The following is a 15,207-nucleotide window of genomic DNA, read 5'->3' on the forward strand; positions in this document are numbered from 1 at the left end:
CTGACATCCTTTGGTGATCAACAGCAATGTGGAAAGTGTAAGCTGAATAAACCCTTTCCTCCCCAACTTGCTTCTTGGTCATGGATGTCTGTGCAGGAATAGAAACCCTAAGACAAACAGCCACTACTAATGTAGGTGTGGTGTGTTTAGTTCGCAAAATGCAGATCGAGAACCAGCCAGGTGGTTCAGTGGGTAAAAGGGCTGATGCAAGAGCCTAAGGACCCGAGCTACATTCCCTGATCTCACAATGTGGCAAGACAGACCCAACTCCCAACTGTTCTTCTCTGTCCTTCAGTTGACAGGGGTGTACATTTAAAACACACACACACACACACACACACACACACACACACAGAGAGAGAGAGAGAGAGAAGAGATTTAAATGCTAAAAAGTGCTCTGCAATTGAAGAGGTGAAGATATACTATTCTAAAGCAACTGTCTTAGTCACGGTTTCTATTCCTGCACAAACATCATAACCAAGAAGCAAGTTGGGGAGGAAAGGGTTTATTCGGCTTACACTTCCATACTGCTGTTCATCACCAAAGGAAGTCAGGACTGGAACTCAAGCAGGTCAGGGAGCAGGAGCTGATGCAGAGGCCATGGAGGGATGTTCTTTACTGGCTTGCTTCCCCTGGCTTGCTCAGCCTGCTCTCTTATAGAATCAAAGACTACCAGCCCAGAGATGGCACCACCCACAAGGAGACTTCCCCCCTTGATCACTAATTGAGAAAATGCCTTACAGCTGGATCTCATGGAGGCATTTCCTCAACTGAAGCTCCTTTCTCTGTGATAACTCCAGCTGTGTCAAGTTGACACACAACTAGCCAGTACAGGAACCTTGTACCCAAGCCTGTGCTCTCAGTTCTTTGACAAAGTCCAGCTCTGGGAGTATGAAAGATCGGGCTAGGCTATGGGTTGCAACATGTCAATTAAATAGATTAGTGGTAAAGGTTTAATTAATGAAGCGTAACCATTAGCAAGGTTCTTCAAAGAAGTACTCATTGCTTGAGGGGACAAGCCAGTTCCCATAAAATGACTCTGTGCCACCTCACGATTAGGTAATTAATTTGACTATGCTATTCTTGAAATCCACGGTGACTGGAAATTTAGGACACTGGCTAGAGGCTTTCCTGTACAGTGGTGGAGGAACAATATTATAGATCTGATAGCTACGATGCCCCAGTTACTCCCGTCCTCCCTTCTGCCTTTACCGCAGAACCATCTCACAATCTAAGGCTTTTATCTTGCTTTTAGCTCCCTCATAAGTCTACTGAGTGAATCAACACCCTTCAGCAAAACCAGTTTCTAAATTTAATTTCCTGTTACACCATGTAATCCAGGCTACTTGGGACACTGACCTAGAAGACTCAAAGGAAAAACTCCAAGACCAGCCTAAAACAGTGAGCAACATAGTAACAGTTCATCTCAAAACACAAAAGCAACAACAACAAAACCTATTCTGCTACGTGACACATTTAAGCTAACATTCTTGAAAAACCAGATCCAGAAGGAATCTACTTTGCACCGTTTTGTTACTGTTATGAGTATTTCATTTGCATGTGCAAAATAAGTGTGGCCGGGTGGTGACAGAGCTCCCTAAAACTTGAGTTAAAGGTGATCCTCTAGAAAACAGCAACTGCTCTTGAATTCTGGGGACTGGAGAGGCTCTGCCAGCTGAAGCATGGTGAGCATGGCTATGACATTTCCCTCTGCCTCAGGAAAAGTGGTTAGGCTACATTCCTAAAACTGGCCCCCAAGGGCTATTCCCTTAAGTGACCACTTCCTGAGGCTAACTACCAAGGTCCCCGCTATCAAAGTATTGAAGCCCAGCAATCCAAAGCCCCCTTTGGCTCATCTAATTAACACGCCCAATTACAATTAAACACCTCATCCCAGCAGGGTGTTTCCTCTTGTACCTACATAAATCGTTCATTGGTCGTTTCCTATGTGCCAAGTCTGTCTCCTCTCTATCCAGAGGCAGTCCTTTGTCCCCCAGAGACAAACATCCCTCCTCCCTCTCCCTCATTTCCTTCTCCTTTTCCCTCATCCTCTATCCCCAGTCACTGTCTCTTATCCCTTACCCTCAATCACTCTGGGACAAATCTCCTTTGTACTGAGAACTTGGTCTTGTGGGTGTCTGGGGATCCTGATCCCATACTGATCCTTACAGGGGAGAGGGGGAAGGAGGGAGAGAGATTTTTCATGTAGAAGGCAACTTACTAGAAAGGAGGTATCAGTGTTCTTTAAGACCTAAACTGAGCCAGGTGTGATGGCGCACGCCTTTAATCCCAGCACTTGGGAGGCAGAGGCAGGCGGATTTCTGAGTTTGAGGCCAGCCTGGTCTACAGAATGAGTTCCAGGACAGCCAAGGCTACACAAAGAAACCCTGTCTGGAAACCCGCGCCCCCCACCCCCAAAAAAGAAAAAGACTGAAACGAAGAAAATGTCTTACAAATGTTAGTATAACTCGTCTTTTAAGCCTACTCAAATAATCTCTCGAATCACTATTATTTATGTAATCCAATAAAGTTATCTCTTTTTTTTTCCCCTCCAGCTTTTTTAAAACCAAAGGCTCCGGAAGTGCGTAAAAGCTTTATTGCCCATTTCTTCTGTTTCTCTGCTTTATGTCACTTTAACTGTGACAAAAAACAAAAACAAAAAAAAACAAAAGTGGCGTTTCCCCTTCACCTGCACGCACGCCAACTGAACAACGTATGCAAAAATATGTAAGTTTAGGGTATGCGCTTTAGATGTTTAACGATGTGTACAGTTAAGTGTCGAACATTAATATGTATGCAGCACAGTGCCAAAAATACTAAATGGGGCTGGAGAGATGGCTCAGCGGTTAAGAGCACTGACTGCTCTTCCAGAGGTCCTGAGTTCAAATCCCAGCAACCACATGGTGGCGCACAATCATCCGTAATGAGATCTGATGCCCTCTTCCGGAGTGTCTGAAGACAGCTACAGAGTGCTTACATATAATAAATAAATAAATCTTTTTAAAAAAACAATACTAAGTGCACCGCTCTGGAAATTTACCTTCCTAAGTCGAAAGCAAGCTAAGGGAAGCAGGAAGATACGGATGAGCACAGAAGGGCAGTTTCCTGCCAGATCTAACCGGCTTCTCGTTCCAGAGTACAGAGACTCCGTCCCCTGGGTGAAGAGCCCCGGCTACACCGGGAGAGCGCGCACTGCCGGGTGTGGAGCGGGCTGAGGTGACTAAGACAGGGGGAAAGGTACCGGCCCCGCACGGCCGGCCACGGAACTCTTCTCGCGGGAAGACCGTCTACATGCCACGTCACTCCGTGCCGGAACCAACCTGCGAGGGAAAGCCGGCTACCGGACGCTTTGGAGGTAGGACTTCCGCCGGAAGGGCGGGCGCTCTCTGTAGTCCGAGTCAACTTCCGGCTGGTGCGGTGTCCGGCCTGCTAGGCTGGCGCGGCTGACGGGACTCCGTGGAGATGGCTTGCGCGGCCGCGCGGTCCCCGGCCGACCAGGACAGGTGGGTCCTCGGGAAGGCTGGCCGTGGCATCATTGGGCTCGGGGCTCTTCCCACCGGAACCCCGGCATTCCGCAGCTTCCGAGCCCCGATCGCACCCCGGTCGCGGGGCGGCGCGGCGCGGGTTGGTGCGGTGAGAACCGGACCCGACCCGACCGGACCTTAGCGAACAGTCACGCCGCGAGAAGCGCGTTCTACATTCGTGTTGCGATCAGAGAGGCTCGCCCGGTGTCCTCTGAGTTTCTCCTTTCCGTGTAAGAGCGCGCTCCAGGCTCGGGGACGCTGGACAAGCTGTTGTGTCAAAATAACAGTTGCATCATTGTTTTACTTCAGTCATTTATATATATAGATATAGATGGTATAAGATGTGCTTCAGTCATTAAAAATATATATGTTTAATAACTAATGGTATAAGCTGTCTCTGCTATGCCGATGAGATTATCCCATTTAAGTTACTTAGTTGTGCTTTTCTTTTCGTGTGTATTTGTGGCAGGTTTATTTGTATCTACCCCGCTTATTTAAATAATAAGAAGACCATAGCTGAGGGGAGACGGATCCCTATAAGTAAGGTGAGTAGCTGATACCTAGGCGGTTGACAGCTTAGGGAAGGTTGACTTGTTATTGCCACAACTGCTTTCTTTTTTAATGAGATTGAAGAGAATGCTTGCAAAACGAAAGAAACTTCTTAATGGCCTATTTGTAAAGAAGAGGTCTGGGTCGAATTTTCATGTCTTAACACCATGATTATGACAGTCTTCTCAGTGAAAGCAAAGTTTAGCATCGGTAGCACAACACGCAGGATGCAAACTCACTTTCTTTAAAGTGTAGGAATAAAGGTTTGTGCAAAGTGCGGGTTTGTTGTCTTTACTGCTTTTTAAAGGAGTGTAAACTCACTATAAAGTTAGTACTTGTGGAAAGTAGGTGTAGGGAGTGGGTTGGGGGTAGCTCCAGGGTAGAAAGAGCTCTTAACCCAACATGTGGAAGACCCTGAGAGATTTACACTTCTGAATGATGTGATCTGTAGATAGGAAAACCCTAGTTAGGGGCTGGTCTGGGGACTTAAGCTTAGAAAATGCCCAGTGCTAAATGAGAGAGCTCACAGAATTTTTATGTTTGATTCTACTTTTTAAAGAGGCATTTGATTTTATAATGAGATCTCAAGCAAATAATTATTTGTATACTAATGTCTTTTCATTTGGCTATTACTTTGAAGAGTAAAGTTCACCTTGCAGGCTCCAGAGCACTGTTGAGAATAATGCCCAACATAAGGCTTTTGATAACAGCTCCTGGGTGCTCTCTGGAATGTGTATTGTTTCAAAAATCCACTGATGTATAGCTAACAAACTTAGAAAAGTGTGTAAATTGAATAAAATTTCATACTGGGAATAGAGCTGGATATAACACCCTAACTTAGACATTACCAATTGGCATGCAGGAAGATTCCTCTGTCTCGTGTGTGTGTGTGTGTGTGTGTCTTCCCTGCGCTCACTCATACAAAGGAACATTGTTCTGACTTCCAACACTTTAGGTTACCTTTTTATATGTATGGGGTTATTCATTGTGTACTTTTCTGACTTTTTCACAGATCTTTAAACTATGAGACTTATGATATTCTTAGTATAATTTTTTTTGCATATTTTGATGCCCAGGAATGAATTCGAAGCCTCCAATAGGCTGAGCAAGTTCTCTGTCACTAAGCAACACTCCCCGCCCTCCGCCCCGCCCTTGGAGAGTAGTTTAGGTGCTCCACGCAAGCTTTCTTAGCACAAGCACCGGCGACAGTGTTTGTTTTACTCTTGTGTATATGTAAGTGTCTGTGTGTGGGGATGTGCAGGTGGGAATGCAGGCACTGGAGACCAGAAGAGGGTGTCAGATCCCTTGGAGCTTGCCTGCCTGTTTGGGTGTTGGGACTGAAACTTGGATCCTCTATAAGAGCAGTGTAAGCTCTCAGCTGCTGAGCCATCTCTCCAGCCCTCATCAACAGTTCTGAGTCAGATAACTGTTTGTTGTGACAGTTCTGTCGTTTTAAGGTGCATGCTAACATCTCTGGCCTCTACCTGCTAGATAACGTTCCCTCTTCTCTAGTTCTTTTGGAGCAAATCTGTCACCCAGCATGACCAGATGTTCCTGGGATAGAGGGTGTGTGAACGTGCCCTGCCTTAAAGTACTGTTGTGCAGAGCTGCATTATGTGAACCTCACACTCCTAGTTTAGGCTCTTGTAAGTAGTGCTGTGGGGCTACAGTGGTGGCTCAGCAGGTACGAACCCTTACTGCTTCTGCAGAATACCGGTTCCCAGCACCCACATGGTGACTCACAATCATCTATAGCTGCAGTTCCAGGGGATCCAATGCTGCTTCTGACCTCTGTGTGCACTGCACAAATGTGGTACACAGACACATAAAATAAATACTAAAAATAAGATATAGTGCTACTATGAACATGCTTAAGTGTATATATATTCAGCTTTTGACTATATACTTGAATTGCAGGGCCAGAGGCAGTCATGTCCAGCGTTAGTAGGTAACAGTCAGTATTCTGGAATGCTGTATGTATAATCGGTTAAGCAGTCAGATGCACTGAGCACTGCTGTGTTGAGGTCATCGGGCTTTACTGGGGAGGGTACTGATGAAGTCCTTCCTCTGTGTTGGAGGAAAGAGAAACACACAGCTGTCTTATTCTTAAGGATTTTTAAATTTTATAGTAAAAATAATTAGATAATAAAAAATAACACTAGGGCTTAGTCTGTTTTAGCCATAATACTAGAAATGATTTACAGGGCTGGTGAGATGGCTCAGCGGTGAAGAGCACTGACTGCTCTTCTGAAGGTCCTGAGTTCAAATCCCAGTAACCATATGGTGTCTCACAACCACCGTAACGAGAGCTGACGCCCTCTTTTGGTGCGTCTGAAGACAGCTACAGTGTACTTACATATAATAATAAATAAATCTTTAAAAAAAAAAGAAGTGATTTACATACAGTGTAGTAATAACTACTTAAAACTTAGCTGTTGAATGTTTTTGTTTTTAATTGTTCAGGCTGTAGAAAACCCTACAGCTACTGAGATTCAAGATGTATGCTCAGCAGTTGGACTGAATGCCTTTCTGGAGGTATGATGGGGACCTCATCACTGTGTCTTACACTCACTTCACTGATGTCATAACTCTAAAGACCTATTTTTGTTTTGTTTTATTTGTGTTAGAAAAACAAAATGTACTCCAGAGAATGGAACCGTGATGTTCAGTTTCGAGGCAGAGTCCGGGTACAGCTCAAACAGGAAGATGGCAGCCTCTGTCTTGTACAGTTCCCGTCACGTAAGCTTTTTAAAATGAATTCACAGGGTTCTTGGGTAAGGTTATCTTGTACAAAAGGAATAAATACCACACAGAATGTTGAAGCAGAAGGATTATTAGTTCAATACCTGTGTGGGCTGTAGAATGAGTTCAAGAATAACATGAGCAACTTTGTAAGTCCTTGTCTCAAAATAGAAAACTTAAGAAGTCTAGAGATGTGGCTCAATGCTAGACTCTACCTACCATGCACAGGTTCCTAGGTTCAAGCCCCAATACAGCAAAAATAAATCTAAGGAGCAATATTGAATGACAAAAGCAGAAATATTCATGCTGTGGTTCCACGAGTGTAAACTTAAATACTAATACTATATATTGGTAAATATATTTATTACTGATAGAAATGGATTTTTAAATGGACTAGAAGCTAACATACCCACTTTTCAGACAGTACTTGCCTAATGGCGAGTGGTAAAGTAGTTAGGGAGTGGGGATCGGAGACTAATAGAGAACACTGGAGGGGTGGATATCTGCTCGGGGTGGATGTCAGCTCAGGGGACAAGGGTACTTGATGGCCTTTGTTCAGGGGAAAGAAAGAACAGACTCCACAGTTATTTTCTGACATGTGTGTACATGTCACATATATATACACACACATTATGTGCATGAACACATGGTTTTAGTTCAAAAACAGTGTCAAATCTTTACTTTTTTATTTATTTTTAACCTTTTAATGCATATATTTTAATTTAAAGCTGTTCACTCTCTTCCCTCCCCCCCCCCAACGTCTTCAATTTTATTAAAATAAAACAATTGCACTGTCAGTCTAATTGATATGAAGTTGTTTGTTTTTAGTCAAATACAGATGAATTGGTTTTTATACATCGGTTATTGCCAGAAGCTTAAGAGTCTGACTCAAGAATAATAGATAGGGCTGGAAAGTGGCCAGGTGCCAGACACCTGCCAGGCAGCACACATGAAGTTTTCTAGTTTGTTTTCTCTTAACATTTTCCTTACTGCCTTAAAGGACCCAAAATAGATACACGAAAAAGCTTATGATTTGAAAAGTAGCTAAAATGTATTGGTGAAAAGAATACTCCTGTTTCTAGTAAGTCAGTAAACAGATATCAAGGATGTGAAGGTTGATAGGTTGAAGCAAAAAAAAAAAGTGACTTTTTATAGTTAGATGGAGCAGGATGTGGGTGTGTGTCAGTGTCATCTGGGCTTAGGGTGAGGTCCCTGCTGTTGGTTGGTTGGTTGGTTGGCTGGTTGGTTTTTTGAGACAGGGTTTCTCTGTATAGTTCTGGCTGTCCTAAAGCTCACTCTGTAGACCAGGCTGGCCTCAAACTCAGAAATCCACCGGCCTCTGCCTCCCAAGTGCTGGGATTAAAGGCGTGCACCACCACTGCCCAGCAGGTCCCTGTTTTTTAATATGTCCCTTCCCCCTCTCTCAAAGGGTAAGGGGTGGAGGCCTGGGCCTAGGACTGAGGTTTCAAGTCAGTAACGTGTATTATTTCTAAGATTGTTACACTAAACCTAGCTTCCGATTTCTAGGTAAGTCAGTGATGCTATATGTAGCAGAAATGATACCCAAGCTAAAAACACGGACACAGAAATCAGGAGGTGCCGACCCAAGTCTTCAGCAAGGAGAGGGGAGTAAAAAAGGGAAAGGAAAGAAGAAGAAATGACGTGGTGTGAACGTGGAGCACAGTCCTGCTGGGAGAGACATGGCATCCTTGTGTCTGAGAGAACAGCTTTTTGTTTGTCATTTAACTGAGCTGTGAACAAGTTGTCTCCATCTTCATCAACAGTTAACAATGAAATAAGTTTACATCAGAAGTTTGCATCCAGCTTTTATAACTGTAAGAAGGAAAAAATGTGTGTGTGGAAGAAAGAAGAATATTTTAACAGATAATGACTGTCCCATGAGTTACTTGAAATACTATATCTGTTTGTCCTCTATGTAAACATATATTTCAGGTTTATAAGTTTAATAAAATTTGAAATACACATTTTGTTCATCTTTAAGTTAATGAAATAAAAGATTGAAACTGACTTTAGTAGCTTTCACTTAGGAATCAATAAATAGCAGTAGAAGAGGCTAGTGAGAATACAGCTAGCTGAAGATGGACAGGTTGGGGAAAGCAGAGAAGCGGGAGAGGCAATGGAAACTGTCTCTTAATCTGCTGGGACAAGAGGCAGCTCAGGCTTAAGCTTTAGACTTGCTTATGTGTTAGTCTTATCAAAGTGCTTGCTTCACAAGCAGGAAGGCCTGAGTTTAGATTCCAGTACCCACACACAAGCCCGTTGCACTGGTGTGGGAGACAGAGAGATCCCAGGGTTTGCTGGCCAGTCAGTAACTCAGTGAACTGCAGGAGCAGTGAGAGACCTTGCCTCATAAGATAAAGTGAAGAATGATAGGAGACTTAATGTCAACCTCTGGCCAACAGAGACACACACACGTGAATGTCACACCAAACATTCTAAGCCAGTGTGGTGTCACACACCTACAGTCTAGCATCCTGGAGATGGAGGCAGGAGGATCAGAGATTCAAAGCTGGCCTCAGCTACAAATCCAGTTTTGCCTGGACTACATGAAAAGCTGTCTTCAAACAAAACTGACATTGTTTCTACCAAAGTTCTAAAAATAACCAGTGCTTTAGCATCGGGAAGTCAACTTTCTCTGAAGAAACTACCTTGGAAATGTTCTTGTGAATTCATTCCACAGCACTTCCTGGAGTGGTGGCTTTGAGTGGTGGCTGCAGGGGCACAGCAGGACTGTGAGCCTTCTAGAATTTGCAACATGAGCAACAGGAGGCCAATACTAAAGCCCATTAACTTAGTCATGGGGCCCCAGCCTTCCTGAAGACATACAGGGAGCCAAAGGGGTAGAGTACATGAGACCCCATACCTCCTGAGGATCTGTTGGTGGTTGCTAGGCAGGATGATGGGATGGAGGGAGGCAGGCAAGGTTTTCTTCAGTGTTATAATAATCATAAGTTGCCAATAGCCCTAATTGTGGTTTGAATAGGAGTGGCTCCTTATACATTTGAATGTTTAGTCATCAGGAAGTGGCACTACTTGATAAGGATTAGGAGGTGTGGCCTGGTTAGAAGGAGTGTCCCTGCAGGTGGGTTTTTAAATGTCTGTCTCTTCCTGATGCCTGTGGATCCAGATACCAAACTCTCAGCTACTTCTCCAGCACTATATTTGCCTGTGTGACACCAGGCTTCCCACCCATGATGATAATTGACCCTGAAATAAACTTCTGAAACTGTAAACCAGCCCTAATTAAATGCGCTCTCTTATAAGAGTTGCTGTGGTCATGATATCTCCTCATAACAATAGAACACTGACTAGAAGACTAAACTGGTTAGTTTAGTGGAATCATTTCTTTGGACTGTAGAGTTCTGTCTGGGGTGAATAGATGTCTGCCCATCTCCACAAGAAAAGATCACAAAACACTTGCTGCCTGAATGTGGAGGACTCCAGAACTAAGGATGAGTTTGGATGTTAGATTGTCTCTACCGTTTATAAAAAGTCATGCAACTGAAGGTGGAGTACTCACAAGGTTATCCCAATATCATCATCCTTTCAACATTAGCAGTGGCATTGCCCCTACCACGGGTGGAAGATGTGCACCTAAGCAATCCTCCTGAAGGTGATGTGTCCCCAGGAAGATTCCCAGGGCGGTCACCTTCCTCTTTGTTGTATAAAGCAGAACACTACCCTGATGCATGGGCTCCACCGATGAGCATAGAGATGTCTCCAAATGGCTGATCAGCTAGTGAATGTGTCACAGGGGCCTGAGAGATGGCTCAACAGTTCAAAGCACTTGCTATCCTTGCAGGTTCCAATCTCAGCAACCACATGGCAGCCCATAACCATCTTAACTCCATGGTACCATGGTAACCCAACACCTTCTGCTGGCCTCTGTGAACATCAAATACACATGTGGTGCAAAGACATACATGCAGGCATTCACACGAATTTCTAAAGGAAAAAAGTATATAATTACAATCCTTGAAAGTAGTGTATATGGGATAGGATCTTAAGCCGTTTATGGTGTCTGTCAGTGGTGCGACCTTTGCTCTGGGCAATAAGACATGCTGCTGAGGTATTCCTAGAAAAAAAAAATGGCCTGTGTCTAGGAGGTACTGTATGAGGTAGAGGTATTTGCTCTATTGTATGAAACAGACATGCAGATGTCACTGTCCACACCAGCTGCTGACTTGGCCAGGAAAGGGAAAGGGAAAACAAGAGATGGAGGCACTGGCTTGTCCCTTCCTGCTGGGATTCTCAAGGGGAAGTGAAATTAGACCTGCGCTGTATCACTTCCCGGGAGCCCCAAACTCAGACCCAGGCAGTGAAGAGGGAGCAAAGGGACAGAAGATAGCCCTGGGTCTGACCTTACGCACAGAGGAAGGGACAACCCATGACGTATGAAGGACATTATGATAACCAGAAATAGTTTTCCTTTGAACTGTTGGTTTGGAAAAGACTTGCTGTTTGAGAACAAGGTCTCTTATAGCCCACACCAGCCAGAAACAGGCTATAGCCAGGAATACCCTTGAGCTGAACCCACGCCCCCCCCACCTTCTTTCACTACTGGAAGGCTGGGGTTGCAGGCCTGAGTGCACCCAGTCTGGTGGATTTGGTACTGGGGACTGAGCCCAGCATTCTGCCAACAGAGTTACAGCCCCAGCAGAAAGACTAGAAAGAATGTTTTTAATTACTACGCGTGTGTGTGTGTGTGTGTGTGTGTGTGTGTGTGTGTACACATGTGCCACAGAAATCAGAGGATAACTTGAAGGAGTTGGGTGTCTGCTTCTACTCTGTGTGTCCCTAGGGACCAGGCTTGACGGCAAGTGCCTTTAGCCACCTCAGTAGCCTAAGTTATAAAGAGAAAAGAGAAAACCTGTCGCAGCATGGCTCTCAAGACGGTAGGACAAGGGTGCAGATGAGAACAGTCAGTGAGTGCTATGGGAGTGGAGACCCTGCGTGCATAACTATCCAGCTATGAGGTCTTGCAACAGGGTACCTGGCAAAGCAACTTAAGGAAGGAACAGCGGGAGGGGGAGGGTTAGGGAGGGAGGGAGGGAGGAAGAGGGAGGAGGAAGGCAGAGGAGAGGGGGGAGCAGGAGGAAAGAGGGAGGGAGAAGAGAGGAAGAGGAGGAGGAGGGAGAGGGAGCAGAAGGGAGGGAGCAGAGGAGAGGAGGGGAGGGAGTTGGAGAGGGAAAAGAGGAGGGAGGGAGGGAGGGAGGGAGGGAGGGAGGGAGGGAGGGAGGGAGGGAGGGAGGGAGGGAGGGAAGGAGGGGAGGGTTTATTTTGGCCCACAGTTGGAGGATACAGTCCATCCTGGTAGGAAGCCTGCTAGCAGAAGCTGGAGGCATTTGTCACATCCGACCCAGTCAGGAAGGCATGACTGCTTGTGTGCCTGTGTGTTCTTCCATTTATTCAGTCCCAAACCCCATGTGATGGAGCTACCCTAAGTTAGGGTGGATCTTCCCACTTCAATTAACCTAATCTAGATACAGACATGCCCAAAGGCTTGTCTCCTTGGAGAGTCTACATCCTTTCAAGATTGTTAAGACAAAGTGCATAATCTGAGGTAATATGAGGAAAATCAGACCCTTATGGATTGGCCCATATGAGCCGTTAGAGACAGTTGGGTATCACCAGCTGAGGTCCCCATCAACATCAGTGACTGGAGGACAGCAGAGAAACACCCAACACTGCAGAAAGATAGGCATAGAGATGTAGTGTTTGATGCCCAGTTCACAGGCTGGACAGGGCCATTTACAGGAGAGTAAATGGCTCAGCGGCTAAGAGCACTGGCTGCTCCTCCCAGCACCCACATGGCAGCTCACAACCATCAACCATCTTAACTCTGGTTTCTAGGGATCCATTGTCCTATGGCTTTCTTGGGCACCAGGCGAATATATGATGCACAGGCATACATGCAAGCAAAACACCCATACTCATAAAACATCAATTAAAAATAAAATTTTAAAAAGCTTGATTGATTAGGGACCTAGGGACTCGTGCAGGGCGTTGATGGCTTTGCTGAACCCACAGTATAACATGACCTTTATGACGTAGGAGACATTCTTGCAGATCTGAAGGGTTTAGACGGGCATGCAAACTGGATTCAGAAAGCACAGAAACAACCAGGAGCGGATGAAAGGCTTGGTGACTCTTACGAAAGATGTGTGAGAAAGTGCTCAGGAGAACTGGACAGATACCACGTGCAGTGCTGTGAGCAGAAGCAAAGTCACGTGAAGGCACAGCCCTGGGCCTTAGCGGGAACAATGAGAGCCAGCCCTGGCCCTTGGTGTTGGTGGGGAGATACCTGGCAGCCCTGTGGCCGCATTCCAGGATGAAGAGGCGGGTCGGCTCATGGAAAATGACAGCAAATGGAGGTTAAGGAAGAGCCTGCCCCCTCATGGCTGTGCCCAGCACGGTCCCTGAGAAAACACAGAACACAGCCACGGAATCTTGTTATGCTCCGTGGAACCTTGCTAACATTTTCCCTCTTAGCTGCTCTGACCTGAGATCAGCTGGCACTTGCTTGGAATGGTGGGTGGTGGGCCTTCAGTGGCCCTGCCCAGCATCCTCTCCAAGCTTGGCATTGACTTTCATCTGCAGAAAAGGAGGGTTCCTTATTGCTTCCTCTCTTTCTTTCCCCTGTCATACACTTGTATGCCTGCCATCTTCCTTTCCTACCAATACATTCTCTAATTGAATCACTACTTACAGTTGGTATTATCATCCAGTCCAGCCCTAGCTGAGTCTGGAAATCTACAAATAAGTGTAGAGTAGGATTGGGAACGCGGCTCAGTGCTACACTCAGTTAACTTGTGCAAGGCTCATGGTAGGATACCAGGGATAGCCAAATAAAAGGAGGGAGGGAAAGGCAGGCAAAAAAAAGGTGGGTGAGGGGGAGGGGAGGCAGGGAGGAAGGAGAAGGGAGAGACAGGAGGAGGAGAGAGGGAGGAAAAGAGGAGGGAGAGAGAGACAGAGATATCTAAGATCCATTAGTGCCTCCCTTGGGAACTTGTGAAAAAATTCAATAGTGCTGGCCCAGCCTAGAATTCAAATACATTTAAGAGACTCCCTAGGCGGTTCTTGCATGTGTTAAAGTTGGAGACACTAGGAAGTGTGTTGTTGTTGTTGTTAATGATGATGTTGTTCTGATTTTTTGGTTTCTTATAATTATATATTTTATTACATGGAAACCTGCTGTTTTCTTTGAAATTGAATATTTTGTACTTTTATTTACTTAATTTTAAAAATACGTCACAGGTTCAACTACAAATTACCAGTTGTAGAAATGTTCTTTCAAGGTCAAAGAGAGGACTCAACGGGCAAAGTGCTTGTTGCGTAGACCTGGCAACTTGAGTTTGGTTCCTGGAACCCACCAGTTGGAAGGAGAAAATCGACTCCTTTCAGTATCCCCAGACCTCCACACGTGAACCTTTACATATTCAGGCCACGTGTGCATACAGACAAACACATAAATAATGTAATTTTAAAAGCCTACTTCACAGCCAAGAGTAGCATCTCTCGGAATCTGTAATTCCAGCACTAGGGAGGCTGAGGCAGGTGGATCACCACAAGTTCAAAGCCATCTGGGCAACTAGCAAATGCCCTTGGCCCTAGCAGACAAGCACTGGCTTCCAGGGAGTCAGTAGTGTGGACCAGAATGGTACAGAGGGGGAGGTGGCACAGGAACACCCTACGCTCTCACATCTAACACTGCACAAGGTGCAGAGGCGGGGCTGAAGTGGGGGCCATGTAGGTGAGCAGCAGGAGCCATGCTTCTCCTCTGCTTTAGTAGTAGTTTATAACCCGGGAGTTGGGCTTCACTGGGCGAACTTCCTCCCCAAAGCCCCTAGACTTGTGCATTCAGAGGCCAGAACACTCCCCAAGTCGAGGAATTCCTCAAGGGCCCCCAGTGTGCTCCTGTAGTAAGACACCAGTGGGAAGCTTGGTGTTTGCTCCCACTCTTGCATTAACAGGGCCCAAGCTCAGTGCAATCGGAGGGGCAGCAGGACCACTCCTGCCCCAGCTAGACTGAGGTTTCAGAGCAAATTCCCTGATGTGGTTCTTGCAGGCACCACCTTCCACCCTTGCCAATACCAGGTCCCTGTACTGCAGGACATCTAGTGGGCTCGGGTTGGCTACTCCGATGACCAAGTTAGACTCAAAAAGCAAATAGATACACCCCATAACATTGCAGTGTAATGCCTGTGGGGCCCCGGGGATGGGGCCTGCCAGGGATTCTGACTCCTACAGCGGTCTAAATTTAAACAGTACCCCTGCCTTCTTCAAGATGGCTCCTGGTCCTGGCACCCTGCATTTCCCAGCAACCACATGGTGGCTCACCTACTGGAAGATGACAGTAAATCCTTCTCCA

At 45.7% G+C, this 15,207-nt stretch overlaps 1 protein-coding gene across 2 annotated transcripts; it reads left to right on the plus strand.

Annotated features, from left to right (window-relative positions):
* Window positions 1-3,364: 3,364 nt before the first annotated feature.
* Window positions 3,365-8,843, plus strand: Srp19 (signal recognition particle 19). 2 transcript variants are annotated; one of them, NM_025527.3, is made up of 5 exons: window positions 3,389-3,503; window positions 3,994-4,069; window positions 6,537-6,608; window positions 6,701-6,812; window positions 8,343-8,843. In NM_025527.3, the coding sequence occupies exons 1-5, from the start codon at window positions 3,463-3,465 to the stop codon at window positions 8,474-8,476; spliced, it is 435 nt and encodes a 144-aa protein (NP_079803.2). In that variant the 5' UTR covers window positions 3,389-3,462; the 3' UTR covers window positions 8,477-8,843. The 2 variants fall into 2 exon arrangements, with proteins under 2 accessions (XP_006526218.1, NP_079803.2); XM_006526155.1 differs by lacking the exon at window positions 6,537-6,608 and having other exon boundaries at window positions 3,365-3,503.
* The last annotated feature ends 6,364 nt before the right edge of the window (window positions 8,844-15,207 follow it).

Source organism: Mus musculus, chromosome 18 (assembly GCF_000001635.26).
Source record: "Mus musculus strain C57BL/6J chromosome 18, GRCm38.p6 C57BL/6J".
Classification (NCBI taxonomy): Eukaryota; Metazoa; Chordata; class Mammalia; order Rodentia; family Muridae; genus Mus; species Mus musculus.